Consider the following 27,545-nt stretch of genomic DNA (forward strand, 5'->3'; position numbering starts at 1 on the left):
CCCTCTGAACAATACCATGCAGAGAAATATTTTTACAATTTAATTTTAAATATGTTTTAATCATATCATATTTGTATTTGATAATACATATTGGCTTTCAAAATAAAATTTCCCTTAGTTATAATTATTAAAGTAGCCAAATTATTTGTTAGATTCACCCGGATTAATGTTCCATCGTGATCGAGCGGGTGCACGTGATCCAGCAAGAAAATTTAAAGTGACAACAAAATGGCCAAACGGTTGGGAAAGAGAAAAGTTGATTCAGAATGCAGGGTATTTAACCAAAAGTGGACAAGTGATTATTTTTTTGTTCAATGCAAAGAAATGGCTGTTTGCCTCATCTGTCAAGAAACAGTCTCCGTGTTCAAAGAATACAATCTGCGCCGACACTATGAAACCCGCCACAGAGACAAGTATGCGAGTTTACAAGGCCAAATGAGAGCAGACAAAGTGTCGAAGCTAAAAAGTGGACTATCTGCTCAGCAAAATACGTTTGTACGGCAAACCCAGTTGAACCAGTCATCCATTCGAGCTAGCTTTCAGGTAGATAAACTGATTCCAACCTGCGGTAGGCCATTCAGTGATGGTGAGTTCATAAAGAAATGTATGAATGCTGTTGTGGAGGAGGTGTGCCCCGATAAGAAAGATGTCTTAAATGCGGTGAGTCTGTCCGCAAGTACAATCACCAGACGAATTGAAGAAATGGGGTATAATGTATATGCCCAGCTGAAGGAAAAAGTGAAAGAATTAGATTTTTTTGCATTAGCGCTGGATGAAAGTAATGACGTGCAGGACACGGCACAGCTGCTCATTTTTCTTCGCGGAGTTAGCTCAAACTTTGAAGTGTCGGAGGAGCTGGCAGCCCTAAAAAGTCTCAAAGGTACTACGACAGGGGAGGATATTTTTGGTAAAGTGTGCCAAACGATAGAAGAGTTGGATCTAGACTGGTCTAAGCTAGCCAGCATCATGACTGACGGAGCTCCTAGTATGGTTGGCGCGTCAAGGGGACTGATAGGACGCATGAATAGAGAAATGGAGGAAAGAGGTCTCATGCCCCCTTTACAAGTACACTGCCTAATTCACCAGCAAGCACTGTGCTGCAAAGTTCTGAAGTGGGAATCGATTATGAAAGTGGTGGTGTCATGTATAAACTTCATCAGAGCAAACGGACTTAAACACAGGCAGTTCCAAGTCTTTCTGTCCGAGCTAGAGTCTTCTCACGGAGATGTGCTTTACCACACAGAAGTCCGATGGTTAAGCCGGGGCAGAGTTTTTAGGCCTTTTTACGAGCTGCTACCCGAAATCAATGTTTTTCTTCTGACAAAGGGCAAAACTGGCCCAGAACTGATCGACACAAAATAGAAATGGGACCTCGCCTTTTTAACAGATGTGACAGAAATGTTGAATGGCCTCAACGTGCAGATCCAAGGCAAGGGGAAACTAATATGTGACATGTATTCCCACATAAAAGCATTTGAGGTGAAACTAGCACTGCTTGTGGGACAAGTGCAAAAGCAAGACTTCACCCATCTCCCTGTCACCAAAGCCTCTCAGCTGAGAAACCAGTGGTCCCATTCCCAGCTGAAAAGTCAGTGGAAGCGCTGGAAATGCTGAAGGCGGAGTTTGATGTGCGATTCCGTGAGCTACATGTCCACGCTAAAGAAATCCGCCTTTTTCAGAACCCTTTTGCTGCTGACATTGACGAAGCCCTGCCTTCTTATCAGTTTGAGTTGGCGGAGTTACAGAACTGTGATGTTCTGAAAGACGCGTTTAAGCCCAACAGTCTCATTGAATTCTATACTGCCCTCCCTAACGAGACCTACCCAAACATCAGAAGGAATGCAATGAAGATGTCCACACTTTTTGGCAGCACATATATCTGTGAGCAAACCTTTTCACGCATGAAACTGATGAAAAATCCGATGAGCTCAAGACTCACTGATGAACATTTGCATCAGTCTTTGAGACTGGCTGTGACAGGAATGGAACCTGACATTGGACTTCTCACCAGCCAGAAACAAGCCCATAGTTCACACTGATTAGCCTAATACGCATGAGTAAGTAAATAATTTGATTTCAATAGCAATGGATATGAAAAAATGTCATTACGATAGTAATAATGCTCTTTTAATAGGCTATATATGTTGCAATGGTAAGTGAGGACCCAAAAGCGATATAACAAAAGAGTCTTTTAATGTCAGTTCAGGAAGCAATAATGAAAAACACAAATGTTCTCCTTCAGAGAATGACAGCGAACATAAACAACCCGCAGAGAGGGCGATGCAAACAGAAGACTTCCTAGAGAAATTCAGTAGGCGTCACAAAGTAGCGGCCGGGGGTAGCAGTGAGCGGCGACTGGCTGCTGGTCTCCCCAGGGAGGGCTAGGGTCGAGAGAAAACACTTAGCTGTATCCAGCTCCTCTCGCTGCGTCTGGCGAGCTGGACAGAATACAAATAATGGGTAGTTTAGACGGGAACAGGTAGTAAAGCCAGGCGGATGCCTACAGGACAGGACTTGGACAGCGACAAACGAGACAGTGCTTGTATTCCTTTGCGGGAGAAACTCTAGTGAGAATCCGACAAAGGAAGCAGCAAGAACAGAGAAAGAAGTAGAGAGCTAATCAGAGGAAAACGGGAACAGGTGGGAAGAGAATTAGCGAAGTATTCACGGGAGATAAGGAACAGCTGGAGGAGGAGAAAAGAGGGAAAGGAGAAATGACCAAAGAGGGCAGCAGAGGGCGACAGAGAAAAGAGAAAGAACAGGGACAAGACATACCATGACAAAACAAAGACGAGACATAACAGTACCCCCCCCCAACGAGCGCCTCCTGGTGCTCCCGAGGAGGAACCCTGGCGGCTCCGGAGGAAGTCATCGATGAGCGAGCGGTCCAGCACGTCCCGAGAGGGAACCCAACTTCTCTCCTCGGGCCCGTATCCCTCCCAGTCTACCAGAAACCGATGCCCACGACCCCGAGAACGCATATCTAGGATCCTGCGGACCCTGTAGATAGGAGCACCCTCAACCAAAATAGGGGGGGAAACAGGACGAGTGGAAGAGCGCACGGCGGGTTTAACACAAGAGACATGGAATACCGGGTGGACACGCTGAAGGTGGCGGGGAAGGAGTCGCACCGCAACAGGGCTAATGATTTGAGAGATACGGAACGGACCGATGAAGCGTGGGGTCAATTTACGAGAGGCGGATTTAAGGGGGAGGTTGAGCGTGGAGAGCAATACCTTCTGGCCGCGGCAATATCTAGGGCTTTTAGTTCTACGCTTGTTAGCAGCTCTCACAGTCTGGTCCCTATAGCGGCAAAGAGCGGACCGCACGCCCCTCCAGGTGCGCTCACAACGTTGGACAAAAGCCTGGGCGGACAGAACGCAGGAATCGGCGAGTTGAGACGAGAACAGCGGGGGTTGGTACCCAAGGCTACTCTGAAAAGGAGACAGACCGGTGGCCGACAAAGGCAACGAGTTGTGGGCGTACTCTGCCCAGGGGAGGTGCTCGGCCCAGGACGCAGGGTTACGGAACGAAAGACTGCGCAAGATGCGACCAACAGTCTGATTGGCCCGTTCGGCTTGACCGTTAGACTGAGGGTGGAAGCCGGATGAGAGACTGACGGAAGCACCAATCAAACGGCAAAATTCCCTCCAAAATTGAGACGTGAACTGCGGACCTCTGTCCGAGACGATGTTGGATGGGAGGCCATGAATCTTGAAAATATTCTTGACGATAATTTGTGCCGTCTTCTTGGCGGAGGGAAGCTTGGCGAGGGGAATAAAATGGGCCGCCTTAGAGAACCGGTCAATGACCGTGAGAATAACGGTCTTGCCCACCGACGAAGGAAGACCGGTGATAAAGTCTAAGGCGATGTGTGACCATGGTCGATAGGGGATAGGAAGAGGTCTGAGAAGTCCGGCAGGAGGAGAGTTCCCAGACTTAGTCTGCGCGCAGACAGAGCAAGCAGCCACGAAACGACGTGTGTCACGTTCCCAAGTGGGCCACCAAAAACGCTGGCGGATGGAAGCAAGCGTGCCCCGAACGCCGGGGTGACCAGCCAACTTGGCTGAGTGGGCCCACTGAAGAACGGCCAGGCGAGTAGGGACGGGGACGAAAAGAAGGTGTCTAGGGCAGGCGCGCGGTGCAGGGGCGTGGGCGAGCGCTTGTTTAACTTGCCTCTCAATTCCCCAGACAGCCGATCCGAGGACACGTCCCTCAGGGAGAATCCCCTCGGGGTCCGCGGGGGCTTCTGAAGAATTAAAGAGGCGCGATAAGACATCAGGCTTAGTGTTCTTGGAGCCAGGGCGATAGGAAATAATAAATTCAAAACGGGTAAAAAACAAAGCCCAACGGGACTGACGCGCGTTGAGACGCTTAGCGGAACGAATATACTCAAGGTTTCTATGGTCCGTCCAAACGACAAACGGAACCGTAGCGCCCTCTAACCATTGTCGCCATTCGCCTAGAGCTAAGCGGATGGCGAGCAGCTCGCGGTCTCCCACATCATAGTTACGTTCAGACGGCGACAAACGATGAGAAAAGTACGCGCAAGGGTGGACCCTATCGTCAGAGGGAGAGCGCTGAGAAAGGATGGCTCCCACGCCTACCTCAGACGCGTCAACCTCGACTATGAACTGTCTGGATACATCGGGAGTAACGAGGATGGGCGCGGATGTAAAGCGGTTCTTAAGGAGATCAAAAGCCCTCTGGGCGGAAATGGACCATTCAAAACGCGTCTTGACAGACGTAAGGGCAGTCAGGGGGGAAGCCACTTGACTGAAATTACGGATGAAGCGTCGATAGAAATTAGCGAAACCGAGGAAGCGCTGCAGCTCGACGCGTGACTTGGGTACGGGCCAATTAATAACCGCTTGGACCTTGGCGGAATCTATTCTAATACCCTCTGCAGAAATGACAGAACCGAGAAAAATAACAGAGGAGGCATGAAAAGTGCACTTCTCAGCCTTCACGTAAAGGCGGTTCTCAAACAGGCGCTGAAGAATGCGACGGACATGCTGGACATGAACTTGAAGTGACAGCGAAAAAATCAGGATATCGTCGAGGTAAACGAAAACAAAAATGTTCAGCATGTCTCTCAGGACGTCATTAATCAGTGCCTGAAAGACAGCTGGGGCGTTTACGAGGCCGAACGGAAGAACCCGATATTCAAAGTGTCCTAACGGAGTGTTAAACGCCATCTTCCACTCGTCCCCCTCCCTAATGCGTACGAGATGGTAAGCGTTACGAAGGTCCAACTTGGTAAAAAACTTGGCTCCCTGCAAGATCTCGAAGGCCGATGACATAAGAGGAAGCGGGTAACGATTCTTAACAGTTATGTCATTCAGCCCTCGATAATCAATGCAGGGGCGCAAGGATCCGTCCTTCTTTTTAACAAAAAAAACCCCGCTCCGGCGGGCGAAGAGGAGGGGACAATAGTACCGGCCGCGAGAGCTACAGATAAATAGTCCTCGAGAGCCTTACGTTCGGGGGCCGACAGCGAGTAAAGTCTACCCCGAGGCGGAGTGGTACCCGGAAAAAGCTCAATATTACAGTCATACGAATGGTGCGGCGGAAGAGAAGTGGCCCGGGACCGACAGAACACCGCCCGCAGATCGTGATACTCCTCTGGAATCCCTGTCAAATCACCAGGCTCATTCTGTGAAGAAAAGACAGAAGAAAGGGGGGGGGGAATAGCAGACATTAAACATTCCACATGACAAGACACATTCCAGGAAAGGATAGTATTCTTAGACCAGTCAATAGTGGGGTTATGCTGAACAAGCCAGGGATGGCCTAAGACTATAGGAGTGAAGGGTGACTGAAAAATAAAAAAAGAAATAGTCTCGTTATGATTACCAGAAACAGTGAGGGTTAAAGGTAGCATTTCACGCTGAACCCTGGGGAGGGAGCTACCGTCTAAGGCAAACAAGGCCGTAGGCTCATCTAACCTCTGAAGAGGGATATCATGTTCTCGTGCCCAGGTCTCATCCATAAAACAGCCCTCTGCCCCAGAGTCAATCAACGCACTGCAGGTAGCGGACGAGCCGGACCAACGGAGATGGACAGAAAGGGTAGTGCAAGACCTCGAAGGAGAGACCATAGTAGTAGCGCTCACCAGTAGCTCTCCCCTTACTGGTGAGCTTTGGCTTTTACCGGGCAGGAGGTAACAAAGTGGACAGCTGAACCACAGTAGAGACAGAGGCGATTGATGATTCTCCGCTCCTTCTCCTTAGCAGAAATGCGGATGCCCCCCAGCTGCATGGGCTCGGAATCCACGGTTACGGAGGAAGATGGTAGTGCTGAGGAAGAGGAAACAGCGGTGAACGTGAAGTCCCTTCCACGAGTTCGGTGAAGCAGGTCGAACCTTCTCTCTATACGAATAGCGAGCTCAATCACGGAGTCCACACTCGAAGGAACCTCTCTCGAGAGAATCTCATCCTTAACCTCCGCGCAGAGTCCTTCCAGAAAACGGGCGAGAAAAGCCGGCTCGTTCCAGTCACAGGAGGCAGCAAGAGTGCGAAACTCAATGGAGTAATCGGTGACGGATCGCTTCCCCTGACGAAGTGAAGACAAGACCCGGGAAGCCTCCTCACCGAAAACAGAGCGGTCAAAAACCCTTATCATCTCCTCCTTGAAGTCCAGATAACGGTTGGTGCATTCAGCCTCCGCCTCCCAGATCGCCGTTCCCCACTCACGAGCCCGTCCGGAGAGGAGAGAAATCACATAGGCGATGCGTGCTCTGCACTGGGAGTAAGTAGAGGGCTGAAGAGAGAAAACAACGTCACACTGAGTGAGGAACGCGCGGCATTCAGTAGGCTCACCAGCAAAGCATGGTGGATTATTGATCCTGGGTTCAGGTGAGCAGGGAGCCCTGGAGACGGGCGCTGAATCGAGGCGAAGAATATGTATCTGCTTGGTGAGGTCGGTGACCTGAGCAGCCAGGGCCTCGACGGGATGTCGCGCAGCAGACAGCTCCTCTTCGTGTCTGCCTAACATTTCTCCCTGGAACTCGACAGCAGAGTGGAACGGATCCGGAGTCGCTGGGTCCATCTTGGTCGGATTCTTCTGTTGCAATGGTAAGTGAGGACCCAAAAGCGATATAACAAAAGAGTCTTTTAATGTCAGTTCAGGAAGCAATAATGAAAAACACAAATGTTCTCCTTCAGAGAATGACAGCGAACATAAACAACCCGCAGAGAGGGCGATGCAAACAGAAGACTTCCTAGAGAGCTTCAGTAGGCGTCACAAAGTAGCGGCCGGGGGTAGCAGTGAGTGGCGACTGGCTGCTGGTCTCCCCAGGGAGGGCTAGGGTCGAGAGAAAACACTTCTCGCTGCCTCTGGCGAGCTGGACAGAATACAAATAATGGGTAGTTTAGACGGGAACAGGTAGTAAAGCCAGGCGGATGCCTACAGGACAGGACTTGGACAGCGACAAACGAGACAGTGCTTGTATTCCTTTGTGGGAGAAACTCTAGTGAGAATCCGACAAAGGAAGCAGCAAGAACAGAGAAAGAAGTAGAGAGCTAATCAGAGGAAAACGGGAACAGGTGGGAAGAGAATTAGCGAAGTATTCAGGGGAGATAAGGAACAGCTGGAAGAGGAGAAAAGAGGGAAAGGAGAAATGACCAAAGAGGGCAGCAGAGGGCGACAGAGAAAAGAGAAAGAACAGGGACAAGACATACCATGACAAAACAAAGACGAGACATAACAATATATCACTTGATATGTATGGTGTATAAATAATAAATTAATCTAGCATTAGGAGGCATAATACTGTAAATCCATTTAAAATCATAATAAAATTTCCACAATAAATCACTCCGGCCCATGCCATTTTCTGTTAGACTACGGCCCTCCATTATAGAAAGGAAAAATGATGTGGCCCTCATAGAAAAAAGTTTGGGGACCCCTGTGTTAGTGTTTCAAGAAAATTCCACTGGTGAAATTAAGTGTGAATGTGAAAATGTAAGATAAGGAGTAGTAGAGTTCTGAAGTAAAAGTGTGAAAACGTGGCTGACTTTGGAATGGCATACAACCCACACTACTCTGTATGCCATATCTGTCTATGGCAGTAATAGTAAGATTAGTAAGCTTTTTTCCTTCAAATACTGCATTTTAACACATTCACTGCCCAGTGTTATCATGTGTTAATGTGCAACTGATAATTTGCTGATATTGTATATCAACACTGTATAGTACATTTTAAACTGTATACTGCACTTTGATCATTAAAAGGTTCTGCATTTGCACTATGGCATAGTTACGTCACATAATTTTCCTCTTACTTTTATATTCGGAATAACTTATGGAGACACATGGACATATTTTATTATTCATACAAGATAGTTTTATTTTTACCATAGCTACAATGAACTACATTTGTATTAGAAGAATTAAGAAATTTTAAGGAACGTGTTTTGGCCACACATTCCTGACTTGATGCCAGACAAGAAGTATTTCCCATTGTATTAAATGTCACGCTCCTCTTATGTGTGCTTTAGTGTTGTTTTCATTGAAATCTAGTGCTGAGTTATGGATCATGCATATCCTGTTCCTCTACATTCTCCTTTTTTAATGTTTTCTGTAACTTGTTGTGGCTTAAAAGAACTTGAAAAAAAAAATCTACTCAGACAGTAAAAAATTATCACTATACTGTGTGAAATCAGGAAAAAATCAATGTTTGCGATTTTCAACCCAGTATACACACTACTTTAGTACCGCTATGGAGGTGACTCAAACTAAAATTACATTATTTAGTGGGGAAAAACAAACACACATAGTTCAAATGTCGGATTCTAAATCTAAAGTAACCCTGGAAATTAATCGTAAGAGTTTAAAAAAATTCTGACAAAAAATTAATGAGAAATATTTTATATTCCAAAATTCTTTGGTCACCAATCAAATAAGCAAATTAATTATTTTTGTACATATTCCATTACTTCCATTAAAGCACTCAATATGTTATGAAGCATTCACAAATGCTGGATTACATGGATCATCAGGTTTTCTCACTCAAACTGTAATGCTGATAGTATTGTTTGTAATGAAAAATAAACCATATTCAATTATCAATAAAGAATAGAAGCATTTTCAAGAGTGGATTTAAACTTTTGAAACCAACTGACAAAAATAACCTGTGTTTCATGTGGTAACATCTAAATTAACTGGTTTGATTAAAGTAAAAAATATTATATATTTTACAAAAAAAAACAAAAAAAAAAAAATATATATATATATATATATGATTAAGGGAGTGAACAGCTTCATTGAAAAACTTCACTGAAAATCATTCCTTAATATTTTGCATTCCATTAAAGGTAACAACAATGTAGCGAAGTAGGTGAATTTCTCAGCTATTCTGGTTTGTGGTTCCGCAAAACTTGAGGAACTGGGAAATTCAACTGAAGTAGATTACAGTTAAGAATACTTGTCTAACGTTCAAAGACAACCCCCAAAGCCAGCCTTTAAACTCACATCATTCAAAAAGAAGAACCAGGTGTACATAAATAGATGATTGCTCTTATTTTTCTGCACATTCTCAACATGAAGTCCTGTGCGTCTCATCTTTGCCTTTGTGTGCTTGGGGTGATTGTGTGGATGGGGCTGTGGGTCCATTGCAACATTCCTGATTCCCTGTGTGGTGCCTACTTGCCTGGAGATGTTAACTATGCAATTTTGACTTCAATTCATTCAAGAGTAGTCAACCTTCACAAACGAACAAGTCCACAACCATTCACTTGTACTGAGTAAGTATGCACAAGACTTTTGTTCAGTCATATTTGTATACTTATCAATACAAAAACGAAAAGTCTACTAATAAAACTTAGTTTCTTTTACTCTTCACCAGCTTTGATCTGATCCCATTTCTGCAATCATTGGCTGCCATTCACACAATTGAAGAAATCAATAACTCTGAGTTTTTGCCGGGGATTAAGCTTGGATATGAAGTGTGTGATCCTTGTGCATCTCCCACTAAAGCCCTGCACTGTGTGGAACATTTACTGTCTATTAATGGATCTGTGCCAGTGCTTTCTGATTACTCTGATTTTCGTCCGTCAATGAAAGCGCTTTTGGGAGAAAGATACTCTGAGTTGTCTATTGCTGTTGCCAAGCTACTCAGCCTCTATATGTTTCCTCAGGTAAAATACCTCATTAAAATCAGCGTTTAAAGTCACTTTCTGTAATGTGACTTTAAGATCAGTCATGAAACTCTGCTGATAGGGCCTTTAAACTTGTAGTCTATTTACCAATCAACTATTGCAAGGGTCGTAAACTGATGGTCCACAAATTATTGTATATTACACGCCATACATAGGACAGTTACTCACACGCAAATGATAGCGAGGAAGAGGAGTATGTATTTTACATAGTTAAAATTCCCTCAACATGTTAATGTCCCTCACACCTGCATGCCAAATCTTTCTTACAGATTAGTTTGGGTCACACAAGTAAACACATCTGCTTTGTGTTGTGCTGTTGAACAGATAACAATCTTCAGATTTTTGCAGAGGTTGCAGAGCCCTGCTGTACATTATTTATTTATTATTTTAATGGCTGTGCAATGTAAACTTCAAGAATTAAGTACACACATTAATTTGGTACAGCAGCACGCAACAAGAGTTTTGTCTCTGTAACCCTCATCCTCCTCAGCACCACTGGTCTAGATCTGCTTTACGAGAATTGTCTGACAGCGAAAAGATTGTGAAATGGTCTACTAACCTCTCATACCCATTATAATAACTTAAAACTATTCAGAGAGTTGTCATGATTGAAATGCAGTTAAGAGTTAAAGGGGTGAATTAACAAAACTGTTGTGCCACTTTTGCATATTGTATAATAACTAACACACAGGAACTTTAAAGTGCCCTCATTCTCACACCATTATATGTAGGATATTTAGGGGTGTATGAATTTAGATGGGAACTGTTAACGTGTCCGCATTCTCACACCATTATTTGTAGGATATTTAGGGGTTGATGAATTTAGATGGGAACTGTTAATGTGCCTGCATTCTCACACCATTATATGTAATGGTATTTGGTATGAAAAATTTAGAAGGGAATTTAGGGACTCAAAATATGTGAACTATGAACTAAATTAAACTGTCCTTATTGTACATTATTAGGTAATGAAATGTATAATGGAATTAGTTGCGTTCAACAACCATTATAAATTAGATAAATGACAAATAAATAGATTATTTGTCTGAATAAATTCTCCACCATTAAAATCGTAATACAATGACTCATTGTATTCGCTCACAATTTCTACTGTAAGGAATTAGCTTTAATAAGTGAATTATGATTAATTCACTCATGGTTTATTGAAAATAGTATCACATGTATTTAGGTACAGCTTTAAAGCGAAATCTTTTAGAAACAGGGATGAGATTGTTTATCAAAATATACCACAGTCATTCATCTTTGAATACAGGAAAACTTTATTACTATTCTAAACATAAATGAGACAGGTTGGTGAAAAGAGTGACAGAATGTGAGATAAATGATCAATACAGTGAAAATAAACTTTATGGAGTCTGTTAACAATAATGCCTTAAGAACAATTTACCCTTCTTTGAGTCTACATCGATTTGCTATCGGATTACCCAAAGTATATTACAAATACTCCAGCACTTTGAGCACAATATTGGAGATGTACTTGCTTGTAGTGGTGTTTCCTTGCGTTCTTTGTATTGCTTGGTTCTTGGCTCTTGGTCGAATGTTTGTTCCGTCGATGTTTTGGACCTCTGTAAGATCGAAGAGTTATTGTCTGTATGAATGATGAGGTTGGCTTTGAAGTGAGGCCTTCTCATGGATCATAGAGAGTGAGAGGCTTTCTCAGGACTTTGAGTCCCGAGCTCCCTTGTACCTCACATGGCATGGATCTTGTTCCGACGAGATCCCAAGAAGACCTCGAGGGAACAGTCAGAGCGAAGTTTGAGCAGTCAGGAGAGACCAGACGAGAGAAGACGACAGAGCAGGAGAGTTTTCTTCCTGTTTGGAAACATTTGAACTGAAATTGGCAGCATCCCTAAAGGTGTCCTGCGCCAATCAGAAGTGACTTTTCAGAGTCACATGGTCAACATGGCTCTTAGTCTTTTCCGACAGTTGATTTATGGTTCTTTGTTTCAGATTCTTTTACAAAATTCCTGCTCAAAATAGTGTAGTTTAATCATTAACTTTATATCTTGTAAATGGTACAAGAGGCATGACATTCGTTGTCATCAGCTTTCTCTGCATATGCCAGCGCACGTTTACATACTAAACATGACATTATTTTTATGGATATTATATGTGTAGGTAACAAAACATGAAAATCCCTGGTTACAAATCACACTGGTTAATTAATTGATGTTGTGGCAAAAAAGTATTAACCAACCATTATCACTGCGTAAGAGACACTCTGAATCAAACAGTCTTTTAAAATAATTTATTCTTGCAAGTAGGACCCAGTCATTACACAGGAATTACTCTGTGACATGAGAGAGACGAGAAGGGAAGGGCTGGGCTGTTTTTTATTCCTCTTTTCCCCAAGGTCTCCAACAGAAGCAGATCTTCCCCCTCTACATTCCTTATATAAAGGGACTAGGCTACTAGCATTAACATTTCTACAACATTGATTAAACAACATGGATAAAACATTACACACATTTTAAAGAGGTACATCAGGCTATAATAATTAATTTGTCAGTTATACAAGTTACCACAGTTCAAAGCAATCTTCAGAATTGCCTAGCAATCCTAGGTATTGTATGAATCGTGGCTTTAAATGCATTCTGTACATTTTCTGTACACAGACACATGCCCACTTCCATTTATACTCATATGTCCGGGGGCGGTACATGCAAATTCTGTCTGCAAATTTCACATTGGCCTTTTCTTAAGTTCAGAGGTATGCAAGGCTCCCAATGAAGACCCCTTGTGTCACTTCATTCTACACAACGTCGAGTGAGTGACAGAAGGGGAACCTGAAATCACTTCAAGCAAGTACATTTGTTGCAATAGGCTGCATTATGCTACGTTCACACCGGACGCGAATAGCGCGTCAGGCGCGAGTGATTTCAATGTTAAGTCAATGCAAAGACGCGTTACGCGCGTAAAAAATTCCTGCGGCGCGAATGAGGCGTAGAGCGCGGCGCGGTAGACGCGAATACGCCTCATTCGCGCGTCAAGTTCGCGCGAATTGCGCGCATTGAGCGTCTGGCGCGTTACGCGCGAATGGTGCATTTTGTGCATTCACGCGTTTGACGCGAATTCGCGTCTGCCGCCCGAGTTGAAAAATCGGAACTTTGGCGTCAATTCGCGCCGCGTTAACCAATCAGGAGCCTAGCTGCCTGCTGCCCTCCTTCCTCTTCTCCTATGCCATTCCCTGTGGCTCTTCCACCTTCCAAGCGAGGTCCTTTTTGTTCCTGTCTCTTAATGTAAATAGTTTGCACATATTGTTCATTTTTTTTTTCAGTTCATATTGTTATTTTATATGTTTTGCCTAAATAATTTTTTTTACGTTTTGCCTAAATATGTTTTTTAATGTTATACCTAAAATTACTTCATATGTTTGGCCTCAATAAATTATTTTGTAATATGACTAAATGCCTGGTGTGGTTCTAATGCACAAACAAAGCAAATCTTTTATCACATAACTTGATTTCAATATATGAGACATTTTGATTTTGTATTGATTGCTATTTATTCCATATCTAAATCTAGATTATATGAAACATTATTATTGTAATGTAAAGACAACCAACATTAGTGTCTGGACAGTGTTGAATAAGGAAAAAAACACAGAACAGGTTAATTACTTTTTGAGGCTGGCTCCATTTATCATCAAAACAAAAATAAATAAATAATTTAACCTGATATACTACCATGGAAAACCTGACGTTTTTAAAAAGTCTCAACTTAATAAATGTGCATGTTGTGGACCTGACATCCTGGAACTGGGGCTGACAACCTGGGAAAAAAAATATATATATATAATAATAATGGACTATTTTTAGATAGTTTAGCTCTTTATAGGTTTGTGGGTGGCTCTTAAAAGAGCCGTTGTGGGGAAGTCATGAGGAGGACTTCAAACGCTACTCCGTCGGCTGCCATGGTACTGCTCCCTCCGCCGAGAAGTGTGCCATGAAGACATCCCTCACCCGGAGTGCCTCTCTGGAGGAGTTGTTGGCCGCAACCCGACCCAGACCTGGCAGTGGCTCCTCTCCAGCATGTCCCGCGCCTGGCTCTGGAGAGGCGGTAATTGAAGACACGCCAGTCATCAGTGGTGGGCACAGCCATGTACTCCTCCACAAGACAGTCCCAGATTGCAGTCACAACCTGGTGGACGATCTGGCTCACTGTTGAGACACCAACCCTGAAGCTGGACGCTATGGTCCTGAATGAGTCCCCTGTGGCAAGAAACCTAGAAAATATTTTTATAAGTACACTTGTAGTTACATATTCAACTATATACAATAACCAGTCTGTTTTACTTTAATGCACCATATTTGTTTGTTTGCTAGCAATTTTGCAAGCAATTTAACAAAGTTTTGAATCTTCAAAACAAAAGGGTATATGTGTATATGGTTTAAATCACTAGTGTGCCAATAACCAACTGATTATCAAAAGAAAGAGTAACGTTACTACAATTGCTTACAGATAGAGACATGACAGTATCATTTTTAGGTTATAGCAGTTAACCGAGTAACGTTATCACTAGAGAGAGCACTACATATTGCTTACAGATAGAGACATTATCACGTCTGCCAAAATAATATTTTATTTTTTTGGTTAACGTTACAGCAGTTAACTGAGTATCACTAGAAAGAGCACCAACAGTGGTATCCGTACCACACAGTTTGAAAAACATTGCTAGCATAGCGTAAATTAACATATATTTAATATACTGTATTTAACATTTTATATACATTTACTAACCGAAGACAGATGGACAGGCGCTCCGCAGCTGGGATAGAGCGCCTGTATCCTCGCTCCGATGCGGGACAACAGGTCATCAAACTGGGTGCGGGACAAGCGGAAGTACCGCTGAAAGCGGCCGTCATCCAGGCGCAGCTCCTGGAGCAAATGATGAAATTCGCCGAACTGGGAACGCCTCCGGAGGGTCTGGTGGACCCAAGTATGGCGACGACGACCCATACGCCGCTGTTCTGCTCTCCAGAGCAAATACAGAGCGGTGACTCTCTCCACGAATGCTCGATCAACATCAGCCATCTTGTAAAAAGATGGCCGTCAACGGATTTCGCCTCTGACGCGCGTCACGCGCGTAAATTTCGCTTCAAACTTTTGTTTTTTACGCGCGTCAATTTCGCTCTTGACGCGCGAATGGATTCAAAGTGGTCAAGCGTATAACTAGACGCGGTAGGCGCGAATTTGACGCGCTATTCGCATCCGGTGTGAACGCAGCATTATATTTAATCATCATAAGCAACATTCGTAACACTATCCTAACAATTGTTTTATCTAGGTTTGGCGGCCCCTCACCACACCAAAGTGAAAGGGAAAAAATATTGGCTAACCATTTATCAAGCACTGAAATTTGGCTCTTTAAGAACAATCTGGAATCATGTGTAACAGTCACATGAAGTCTCCTTTAATACCTTAACCTCAAATCTTCAAACCTACAAAACAAAAAGATAGATGCAGCACAATAGATGAAACATAAAGCAAGTTCTTTTAACTTGTGAGATGCTGAAAAAATAGCAAGATGCAGTGAAATGGTCAAAGATGTTCATCAAGCTCATGTTTGCATAGAAAAACTATTGAAAAACAGCGTTTGGTTTGAACAGACCCCTAACTTGTCTGTTCATTAATTGCAAACCCAAGATTATAATTCAAATTGACCGATCCCGGTCCAAAACTCAAGGGTTTTTCAGGTCCCAGCGAGCTTGGGTCAGGTAGCAGACCTCAACTGAGAACTGATAGGGATTTTGCATTCAGCAATTTTTGTCAGAGTGTTTGCCATTACCTGATCTGCATAATTTGTTTAGTTGATTTTTTTTATACATTTTCCCCTAAACCATATGGTTTGACCAACTTTTGAAATTAACTAATGCAGAATATTTATCTGTCAACAGATAAGTTGTTCATCATCTTCACCAGCCTTGAGTGACAAACTGCGTTATCCATCCTTCATGCGTGTGATTCCAAGTGATGTCTACCAAGCCCAGGCACTGGTCAAACTCATGGCCCATTTCTCATGGGACTGGGTTGGTGTAGTGTATGGAGATGATGACTATGGCAGAGCAGCCTACCAAAGTTTCCTGCTGGAGGCAGGGAAAAAAGTATGTGCCGCTTTTGAGGGTGTGGTACCACACTACTTGGACCACATCGATATTGACAAGCACATCAAACAGGTTGCTGACAGAATTCGAGCTTCACCCGCCAAAGTTGTGCTGCTCATTCTAAAGCCACAGCTGGTGGAAAAGCTTTTCAAGGTGATGATTCAAAGCAACACAAGCAGAATTTGGATCGCAAGTGACGCTTGGTCCATGTTCCGCCCATTAACAAAGATGAAAGATATAAACCAAGTGGGTCCCATCTTTGGCTTTTCCTTTTCCATGGGAAATATTCCAGGGTTTGAAGAGTACTTGAGAAACCTCAGGCCAACCCCAGGGGGGAGAAATTTCTTCATAGAAGAATACAAGCAGTTGAGACTCAACTGTTCCATCTCACCCTTAAACTGCAGCGTAGATGACTTGCTCTATGCCGTGGATCCAAGAGAGGCGTATAGAGAGAGAGTGGCGATTTACGCTATAGCTCATGGCATTAGAAAACTCCTTAAATGCAATGAGACAGCCTGCTCAGAAGATATCAACTTCCCACCTTGGAAGGTGAGAATATCTCAAGGGAAGATAACTTTTAATATGCAATAAGATAAAATATCATGTTCTGCTGTGTTTTTGGAATTGGCAAATATATATGATGCATTACGTGACCATGGTTTATTTATTTTTTATCTACATCAATATTTGAGAATTAATTTTATTTAGATGTATAAGGAAACGTAAAACATGACTGCGTGTGTCATACAGTATAGTATGCAGGAGACATTTTTAATCAGATTAAACAATTTTATATCGATACTTTTCTGAAATTAAATACAAATACTGTATATGTATTATCATTGTATTGCATATACATTTGTATTTTCTCATGCACTTATTAAGTCTAAATAGATGCATAACTACATAATTTCAGTAGTACACTCAAATGTCAGAAATCAAATACTGTTCATGTGTTGTACTCGCTATAGTTTACTTCCACTTTGCTTCTTCAAATTTAAATCAAGTCAATCACTCAAACAACAGTGTCACCTTGAGTATGAAATAACACGTATATTATGTGTGTACGAGCTTATGAGATACTGATCAGTCACCACCATTGCACAGAAAATTTTGTTATAAATAGTCTTTCATTTGTATGAGGTCATAAAATTATATATTATAGTGTGTAGAAAATTTCACTGATGAAACTAACATTTGACATGAAAGATTGCATGAATGAATGCATAATACTGTCAATTCTGAAAGAAGTCTCAAGAACAGGTATGTTTTTTTGCAGCTTGTGGAAAGTGTTCGCAGTGTGCATTTCACACTTGACGGCACAACATATTCCTTTGATGAAAATGGAGACTTTATGGATGGTTATGACATACTGATGTGGAAGAAAACTGATGTTGGACGAATTATTGAAGTTGTGGGAAAATTTATCCTAAAAAAAGGAGAAGTGGAGATAAACGATGAATTAAGAAATAACACGGTGATTTCTGCTGTCTCAATTTCTACCTGTTCTATCCACCACCATCATTGGCTCTCCTTCACTAATATTTGCATACTTATGTGCGCAATAAAGTTTCTCATGCAATGAGGGAGCACATGCCTGCAGTTAGTAATTTACATAAAACACACCCAAACCATCTCCTTAAAGGGCTTTCCACAAAACACTGCACTCTCTGTAAATTAATCTTTACACTTTTTTAAGATGCACTTTTACCTGAAAACACATGAGCTTTGGGTAAAGCAAAATGTGCATTTCGTTCAATTAATACTTTTTACACGGGTGCCTCTAGTGTTCATTTCACCAGGAAACTGTTGCAATATGTACAAAGAATGGTTTATGTTTAAGTGCAAACTTATTGATGACTCAAGATATATGAGTGAAAATGTTTAAACAAATATTTGCATACAAATGAAATGCAATTACATACAACGAATGAGACATAATGTTCTATGCTGAAATTTGCATTTGAGTATATATTACAAACTATTTTGATTAAATCACTAAAGCATCTCTTTGATCTTCTAGATCCCTGTGTCCAGATGTTCAGAGACTTGCCTACCTGGCACATTTATGAATATTATAAATGTCTCCTGCTGCTACAGCTGCAACAAATGTAAAGAAGGAACATATTCTAATAAAGAGGGTAAATCAGACTTCATGCTCTGCCTATGTTTCACCTCTGCTTTTAAGGATGCATCAATATTTAGATTTTGGCCAATCAAGGACAGATTATGGTCCTGTAGGCCCTGGAGGTCCAGGCTTTTTAGCCCCTCTCTTCGCAGTTGTGAAATGTGATGTCCAAATAACAAGAATTGGCATCACAAATACAACAGTCACAATTGTGAGAAATAAAGCTGCACATTTTTACATACATTAATTATGTAGCTCTATAATCTTAGTGTATGTCAACAATTGTCTTGTTGTGTATCCATTTTTATTCCTCGTATAATGAAAGATAGTTGAGAACTCTTTTAGGTCTTGTGAGCTATAAAAGCACTGAGTAATTACATTTTCCTCTGCGCTGGCACACATTCAAGTGCTGTTCATCCATCTGTTCATCCATTTTATATCTGGAGGTCCCAGGAGCACTGGCCCCATTGGCCAGGGCCTTGTTTCCTGAAAAAGACTGATCTTTGAAGAGCATTCTCTACGTGCAAATTTACGAATGTTCTTTCCTTATTAACATGCGTTTACCGAACATACTTGTCAGTTCTCCAAAACGCCATAGCCTGGTCCTCGGCCACTCCACACTCTAACAGCCGCATCTCCCCTGGTGGATCGGAGGCAGTCCTCCAGCCCCAGACGGATGGAATGCCCCGCTGCGTTTTCAGTGGACAGTAGGGGTCTCTCCCAGCCCTGGCAACATTTCTCCCGCTCCAGGCAGTCGGCCAGGAGCCCCTACCCCGCTGTGTTTTATTAGCCAGTTGGGGTCTCCTCCGCCCCTGGCAGCTTGCAGATCAGGTGGACGGCCAGGAGACCCGAGAGATCAGGAGGCCTGAGTGGTGACCATAGACAAGAGATTGGAGCTGTAGAAGACTCTGAGGGTGGATCTATGGAAGGCGGAGCCATAGTAAAACTGTGGTAGGCTTGAGGGGTGGAGCCATGGCAGGCAGAGCCTACCACAGCTCCAGTGGTGGAGCTGTGGTAGGCGGAGCCATGGGAGGCTCGAGGGGCAGAGCCGTGGCAGGCTTGAGCGGCAAAGTCGCAGAAGGCGGAGCCATGGGAGGCTCGAAGGGTGAAGCTGTGGAAGTCAGAGCCATGGCAGGCTCGAAGCTAAGAGTCCAGGATGACTGAGAAATTACCTCTGTGTTTGTAAACATGGGCATAGTCTCGGGAATGACCTCTGTGGTCGTAGGCATAGACATAGTCTCAGGAACGACCTCTGTGATCGTGAACACTGGCAGAGACTTGGAAATGACCTCTGTGGTCATGAACACTTGTAGAGACTTGGAAAAAACCTCTGTGGTCATGAACACTGGAAGAGACATGGAAACGACCTCTGTAGACGTGAACACTGGTAGAAACTTGGAAATAACCTCTGTGGTCATGAAAACTGGCAGAGACTTAGAAATTACCTCTGTGGTCATGAACATTGGCAGAGACTTGGAAACAACCTCTGTGGTCGTGAACATTGGCAGAGACTTGGAAACAACCTCTGTGGTCGTGAACACTGGCAGTGACTTGGAAATGACCTCTGAGATCGTGAACACTGGTAGAGACTTGGAAATGACCTCTGTGGTCATGAACACTTGCAGAGACATGGAAATGAACTCTGTGGTCATGAATATTGGTAGAGACTTGAAAATGACCTCTGTGGTCATGTACATGGGCAGAGACTTTAAAACAGAAACCTTTCTCCTCCTCCTGAGGCCAAAGTTGGGAGTCGCAGAAGGCAAGGTTATGACATGATGTGGAACAGACTCAGGTTTGACTGTAACATAGCGTGGAGCAGACTGAAACTTGACTGGGAGATGGAGTGGAGCAGGCTGAGGCATTGCTGTGAAATAGCATGGAGCAGGCTGAGATGTGGCTGTGACATGGCATGGAGCAGAATCAGGCATGGCTGTGACATGGCATGGAGCAGAATCAGGCATGGTTGTGACATGGCATGGAGCAGACTCAGGCGTGGCTGTGACATGGCATGGAGCAGAATCAGGGGTGGCTGTGACATGGCATGGAGCAGACTCAGGCATGGCTGTGATATGGCATGGAGCAGATTCAGGCATGGCTGTGACATGGCATGGAACAGACTCAGGCATGGCAGTGATGTTTGCTTAAAATGCCAAAATATATAGTTCCCCTTCTGTCACTCACTCGACGTTGTGACACTAGGGGTCAATCTTGGGAGCCCCAAACACCTCTGATCTAGTCCAATGGGAATTGGTGAGTGGAATTTGCGTGCCACTCTCCCGGACATACGGGTATAAAAGGAGCTGGCTCACAACCGCTCATTCAGATTTTTTCTTCAGAGCCGAGCGGTTGGTTTCACAGAGAGCTGATTTCCACTGCCATTCCATTCACCACACTGGGAATCATATGCTGTTGGATATACTGCACCTTTAAGTAACTTTCTCTCCCTCTGCACGCTTGCTGCAGAGTACACCCCTAGGTGCTTCCACAGCTGAAACAGTATATTTCCTGAAAAGAGTATATTTTCTTTCTAAAAGAGCACGCATTGATGGACAGCATCTTTTTAAAGATGCCTTTTCCTCTCTGTGTAATTCCTGGATGCAGTCATTATCTCTCCGCCTCCGATGGCCACGGTCTCTGCCTCATGTGTCTGGGCCAAAGTCACGTTGAGGCAGCGTTCGTGGATGGTTCATGTTCTCATTGCGAGCATATGACCACGGCAATGTTGTGGTCGCTGCTTTCCTTCTTTCGGGGGAAAGCCGCTCCAGCCGGGCCTTCTACCTACGGGTACGAGACCGGGTTGGTTGGCACTGGAGGCAATTTGGGGACTCCAATGGGACTGCCCCACCAGGTAATCCCCTACAGACCTCCCATTCCCCAGCACGCTTGTTTGCTCTGGTCAAGTTCCGGGATGAGACCAGCTCGCCTCAGGGCCAGCTTAACATATCCTTCAGATCTCACGAGCAGGATGAGGTTTCGATCACTGCATCTGAGAGCGCGTTGGCGATGTTGGATGCCGAGGACTTGACTGGGCTGCCGCGGAGCTTGCCCGGACGCTGCGAGTGTCGGGCTGGAGTGGAATCCTCAACCCACCACTGAGCCACTCATGGCCCCTGGTCCCTTTGAAATGCATGACGAACTGACGAGGTCATGGAGGACACCTTTCTCTGTCTGGACCAGACTTCCTAGCTCATCTGCTCTAACTACACACCTCTGGTTGATGAAGGTCATGGCGCGGACAGGTGACGACCACCCTCATGGTCCAGGAGCGCCACCTGTGGCTGAACTTGTTTGAGATGAAGGACGCCGACAAGGTTCGCTTCCTGAACATGCCCATCTCCCAGATCAGCCTATTTGGCGACACTGGCGAGGACTTCACCCAGCAGTTCTCGGTGGTGAAGAAACAGACGGAGGCTATTCACCACATCTTGCCCCGGTGCAGCTCAAGATCCTGCAACCCATCTGCTTGCCAAGGGCACCCCCCTGCGGCGGCAAAGACCCAGGTGGCTCCGCCACAGCCCGAGCCCAGTGCTCGACCCCAGCATAGAGCCTACTGCAGGAAGCGGACGCCCCCACCTCACTGTCCGGCGCTAAGACCCCAAGGAAGGCTCCAAAGTGTCCCTGAGATGGACGACCCAGGGAGGGAGACGTCAGACGGAACCCTGGAGCTGGTATCCAGACCACTCTGTCCACTGGTGGAGGGTCAGGAGGAAAATCTTGTGTTCCCTTTTGTTTCGTTTCACGTACGTTTCGGTACCCCCATTCTCAAAGAAAGTGTGGTTTCCTCACTCCTTGGTCACACAGCTGGTGTTTACTACTGCCATTATCACGGCAACCGAACACCGAGCACTCACAGCCTGGGTGCCACGAACGCACCTTTGCACATCTGGCTGCAACACTCACACTCACGGCCAGGAGGTTGTGACGAGCTACGAGGACGGCCAAAAAGCCCCTCCTCCTCCACTATCGACCCCCACTACACCGGGTACATGGAGGGAGGTAAGTGCTACGAGGGCCCCCTCCACACAAACGAAGCAAGGCTTCTAGACGTGGCATCTCCTGCTCTCCCCCACCGCGAGGCCCCACCCACAGGTATGTCAGACACGACTGTCCCCTTAGTGTCCGTGCCTGGGCTTGGACGAGTGGCTAGCGCTCTCCAACCTGTCACGGTGGCTGGTCAGGACCATCCGTCTCGGCTACATGATTCAGTTCGCCAGGGCCCCACCCCATTTCTGCAGCATCTGCTTCACCTCGGTGCCCTTACTTCATCGAACCGAAGAAAAGCAGTGGGTTGTGGCCAATCTTAGACCTGCAAGTTCTGAACCGGGCTTTGCACAGACTTCCGTTCAAGATGCTGATGCAGAAACGCATTTTGGCATGCATCCGGCATCAAGAATAGTTCATGGCGGTAGACCCGAAGGATGCATACTTCCATACTTGTGGCTGTCCCCCTCAACCTTGAAGGTGTTTATGGATGCCATAGCGGCACATCAACACGCAGTGGATGGTAAGTCCCTAGGGAGGCCACGCCTCTTCCCCTCATGGGATATCTCTGTGGTCCTTCCGGGCCTTCGGAGAGCCCCATTTGATCCTCTAGAGTCAGTTGAGCTGAAAGCCCTCTCCTTGAAGAGTCCTCCTGACTGCGCTCACCTCCATCAAGAGGGTTGGGGACCTGCAAGCATCTCTGTCAGCGACACATGCCTGGAGTTCGGTCTGGTGGACTGTCACGTGGTCCTGAGACCCTGACCGGACTACGTGCCCAAGTTTCCCACAAACCCTTTTAGGGATCAGGTGGTGAGCCTGCAAGTGCTGCCCCGGGAGGAGGCAGACCCACCCTTATCGTTGCTGTATCCGGTGCATGCTTTTTGCATCTACTTGGATTGTATGCTGAGCTTTAGATGCTCTCAGCAGCTTTTTAGTTTTTTCAGTATATAGTGGGAAACTATATGACACTTTTTGGGGCATTGGTGGAGGCTACGTGATGGCCAGGTGCGCTGGCTACGAGGCACGCAATGATTTGCCTGCCTCGCACTGCCAGTCCACGTAACACAGTTCAGCTAGTTGTGCCGTTTTGTATAGGGACCCCTAGTGTCACTACATCAACACAACGTAGAGTGAGTGACAGATAGGGAATGTCCTGGTTACCTTTGTAACCTCCATTCCCTGATGGAGGGAACAAGACGTTGTGTCCGCTGAAATGTCCGGGACCCTGTCTCAGCTCCTCAGCACAAAACCTGAATGAGTCAGCTCCTTTTATACCCGTATATGTCCAGGGCAGTGGCATGCAAATTCCACTCGCTAATTCTCCTTGGCCTTTTCTCAAAGATCAGAGGAGTTTGGGGCTCCCAAGTGCGACCCCTAGTGTCACTACATCGAAAAAACCTTTCGTTCCCTCCATCAGGGAACAGAGGTTACTACAATAACCAAGATGTTTTATTTACATTATAACTGATAACCAGTTTTGGGTGTTATCTGATTAAAAAGTTTTTAGTTACTTTAATCTAATTGCTTTTATGTCAAAAATGTAATTCTAGTACAGTTCCTGACATTCATTTAAGCCAATTACTTTTAAGTATTTCACCTGGATTACACATATTTCTAAAATATTATTATGTAGAATTTTAAATTAGTTTGTACATCTATTTGTGTTACTGTGACAGCCGAAGAGCAAGTCACTGTAAGGGAGAAAAGAGTCTGTGATTTGTGTGAGACAATAAACATGGAGGAAATATAGATATTATTTAGAATTTTGCTTTGAAAAGTGTTTTAGACAGTAACTTAAATGTAAAATAATAATAATTGTGATTAAATAATCAGTAAAGTAATCTTATTACAATTTGATGGAAGTAATTAGCAATTTGTAGAACAAATTTTTGGAGTAACATTCTCTACACTGCTGATTTTATTAAAATGAAAAAAACATTCACACTAAGTGCTTCAAGTGAAATCAGATATACAATTATTCTAATGTACAGTGTAAAATATGGATAACAGTTAGCATGTTTGCAACCATAAAATAGACCGAGTTTACAGTTTGAATTGGGGGAAATGTAAGGGTTTATTTAGCAAAAATGACCAGCTATTTGAACAATATCTGGCTCATTACACAACTTTTTACCAAATAAAACTATAAATGGACATGAAATATTGATTTGAACTAAAGTACAATACAAGAGGCATGACAATTACACATTGGTCTATGGTTCTTAATTATGGCCAAGATGGATATGTTCACGGTTAAATCATGTATTCCTATAATGCAAATCTGATGTCAGTTTGTGTCTTTACTCTTACAGATACAGTTCACTGTCATAATTGTCCTGAAGAAAAGTGGTCTCTTGAAGGAAGCAGCACATGCTTAGACTTCCAGGAGAGATTTCTAATTTGGTCTGGGAGTTATCCAATAGCTCTGTTAGCAGCAACAGCAATAGGCATGATTCTAGTGTTCACTTCATTTATAATTTTCATTGTGCACAGAAACACAATCATAATCAGAAATGCTGATTTTAAAATGTCTTTCTTTATGCTACTAGGACTGATGGTTAGCTTTGTGAGTGTAATTATGTTTATCGGCAGGCCAAACATGCATCTGTGTAGGGCACAGCAGGCTGTCTACGGTCTTGGTTTCACCATGTGCATTTCATGCATCCTTGTTAAAGCCTACCGCACTTTCCTGGTTTTCATGTCCTTTGATCCGTACAGGCAGTTTCAGCTCAGAAAACTCTACAAACCTCTAATCAATTTGGCCCTGCTTACCTCTGGTCAAGTAGTGATCCTGTTGTTCTGGATGATCTTCAAGTCCCCCAAAGTGGATCCAAAATGGCCTGGAAGTGGCTTGGTAAAATACATTCTCTGTGATGAGGGCTCTATACCAGGTTTTGCCATCATGCATGGTTACATAGCTCTGTTGGCCTTCATATGTTTCTTCCTTGCTTTCAAGGGTAGAAAAGTGCCACACGATTTTAACGACACTGGGGTCATAATCTTTAGCATTCTGATTCACCTGTTTGTCTGGCTGTGTTTTATCCCCATTTACATTAATAAGGACATGACAGAACAGAGGCCCGTTGTTCAGGCTTCAGCCATCCTGGCCTCCAACTACGGCATAATCTTATGTCATTTTGTTCCAAAGTGCTACATAGTTCTCTGGGAGTTGTCGGAGAACTCGAGGGCATCAGTCCTGCGGAGGTTGAATAGGCACATTAGGGATGACATGGCCAATGCACACATAACCATATTACATGAATCAGTTAGAATAACTCCAGGAGTAAGTTCAGTAGAATCTGCTGTAGAGATAAGCACCATCTCTTAAAATGTTTCTAGAACTATAAGAACTGTGAATATGTTAAATAAGGACAGAAGCAGTGCTACTTCAACAGAGTCCAGCCATGGCCTGGTGAGACAAAGACATATCACAAAATAATTTATGGAGTTCAAAAGTCTGAATCCACCTGTGAAAATGTTGCAATATTTTGAAATACATTTTTTTTCATCATTAATAATTGTTAATAATAATTTGCATTACATTTTGTGGGACAAGTTGAACATGAATTTAATAAAGCATGGACAGAACCTTATGTTTATGATCTCCAGCACCTTTTGTATAAAGAAATTAACATTGTAAATGTTACATGTTTGCTTATTTGATAAGTGACCAAATGCAGAATCGAAATATTTCTCATTCAAGTCATTGTGGTGGTTGAGGAGATTTCCCCTTTACTATGTAATCAAATATATTTAAATGTAACTAATTATTAAATTATTATTATGTTTCTTTAGTTTTGCAAATTTAAAATGGTTCTGTATCATTCCAGGTTTGAATTAGATTTTCATTGTGAAATCAGACATTTGTACCCCGCTAAAGTACCTCACCAAAATAATAAACAGTGACCTTTGTAAGTGGACTATGTGTAATACTGTACATCAGGGGTTTTCAATTAGCTTGAAATCAGCCAAATATGGGTTGCAGCTTTGTTCTGATGGGGTTGTGGACAGCAAAAATAAAATAAAACGCAAAATGGCACTAATAAAATTAATTAATTACCCGATTAAGGCATTTACCAATTTGACATTAGATTCTGAGATTTTATTCGGCTCTGGGTGAGTTCTGAACCCTAGTTGGAATAGAGCGGAACCTTTGCCATGTGTCCAGGGTCAGTTACACTCATGTACACACCTCAAACACAAAACAGGGGAAAGGACCTCTTATAAAACAAACCCAGATGGGACTTAAATCATGTACTTTGCAACCTTTTTAAAGCGGAATTTAATTACAACAGAAACACGTCAAGTCTTAACTATCACCTAAAAGTCAAACATACATTAAATGGCACTGATGAGGGACTGCTGTGGCCAGTTGGCTTGTTGGATATCTCCCAATTCAAATAATGTAAAATTTTCAACTTAAGCCACTGGTCTTACGAAGCCTCAATGTTTACCAGAAAATTCGGATGAAGTATCATTACCTAACCATCCTCGAAAACGTATCGGTTACCTAACGTAACCTCGGTTCTCTCTAGATGAGGGAACGAGTATTGCGTAAGCTAGCTTACGCTACGGGAAAGATTCATCTTTTCTGAGATATTGAAGCCAAAAAATTATCCTTAATTTTTGTATCCATTGTCAACGCAGTGCGGCAGCTGCAGACCTTGAGCGGGCTAGCTAGCGAGCTCATAGGTTGCTCTGTGGCAACTGCTGCAGCCTATAGACGAGCTTGGGCGAACTCGCATCCAATGAGAGGCGTCCGCGCGCTCACTGCATCAAAGCCCGCCAAAATGGGCGTGACTAGAGTGCATATAAGCGTAGTTCGTAGGCTGGAACCCTGGTTTTCATTGACTGAAGCGAAAAGTCGCCGTGGCGCGAAGCACGGCCGGCTACGCAATACTCGTTCCCTCATCTAGAGAGAACCGAGGTTACGTTAGGTAACCGATACGTTCTCTTACGAGAGGTTCTCTCATATTGCATAAGCTAGCTTACGCTACGGGAACCCATTGTCAACGCCGTGCGCTCAAGCATCCACTGTATGAGCCCCAGGGAATTAAGGGGGACCCGGGGAGCCCTTATGAGTGGGGAAATAATATTTGGCCGGCAAGAATGCGGTTCATTGATTGTGTAATACATAAGCACATAGTA

At 43.9% G+C, this 27,545-nt stretch overlaps 1 protein-coding gene across 2 annotated transcripts; it reads left to right on the forward strand.

Moving 5' to 3' along the window:
• The first annotated feature begins 9,511 nt into the window (after positions 1 to 9,511).
• Positions 9,512 to 26,107, forward strand: LOC127621769 (G-protein coupled receptor family C group 6 member A). Of its 2 annotated transcripts, XM_052095492.1 has the most exons (6): positions 9,512 to 9,746; positions 9,848 to 10,139; positions 16,079 to 16,834; positions 17,565 to 17,762; positions 18,309 to 18,426; positions 24,710 to 26,107. In XM_052095492.1, the coding sequence occupies exons 1-6, from the start codon at positions 9,544 to 9,546 to the stop codon at positions 25,723 to 25,725; spliced, it is 2,583 nt and encodes an 860-aa protein (XP_051951452.1). In that variant the 5' UTR covers positions 9,512 to 9,543; the 3' UTR covers positions 25,726 to 26,107. The 2 variants fall into 2 exon arrangements, with proteins under 2 accessions (XP_051951452.1, XP_051951453.1); XM_052095493.1 differs by lacking the exon at positions 17,565 to 17,762.
• The last annotated feature ends 1,438 nt before the right edge of the window (positions 26,108 to 27,545 follow it).

This window comes from Xyrauchen texanus, chromosome 28 (genome assembly GCF_025860055.1).
Source record: "Xyrauchen texanus isolate HMW12.3.18 chromosome 28, RBS_HiC_50CHRs, whole genome shotgun sequence".
Classification (NCBI taxonomy): Eukaryota; Metazoa; Chordata; class Actinopteri; order Cypriniformes; family Catostomidae; genus Xyrauchen; species Xyrauchen texanus.

Excerpts from the sequence above, each read along its gene's own strand:
- LOC127621769 (XM_052095492.1), top strand. The coding sequence starts at position 9,544 with ATGAAGTCCTGTGCGTCTCATCTTTGCCTTTGTGTGCTTGGGGTGATT. Across the intron at positions 17,763-18,308 it reads ATGAATTAAGAAATAACACG|ATCCCTGTGTCCAGATGTTC; the intron begins GTGATTTCTGCT and ends TTGATCTTCTAG. Across the intron at positions 18,427-24,709 it reads AACATATTCTAATAAAGAGG|ATACAGTTCACTGTCATAAT; the intron begins GTAAATCAGACT and ends TTACTCTTACAG.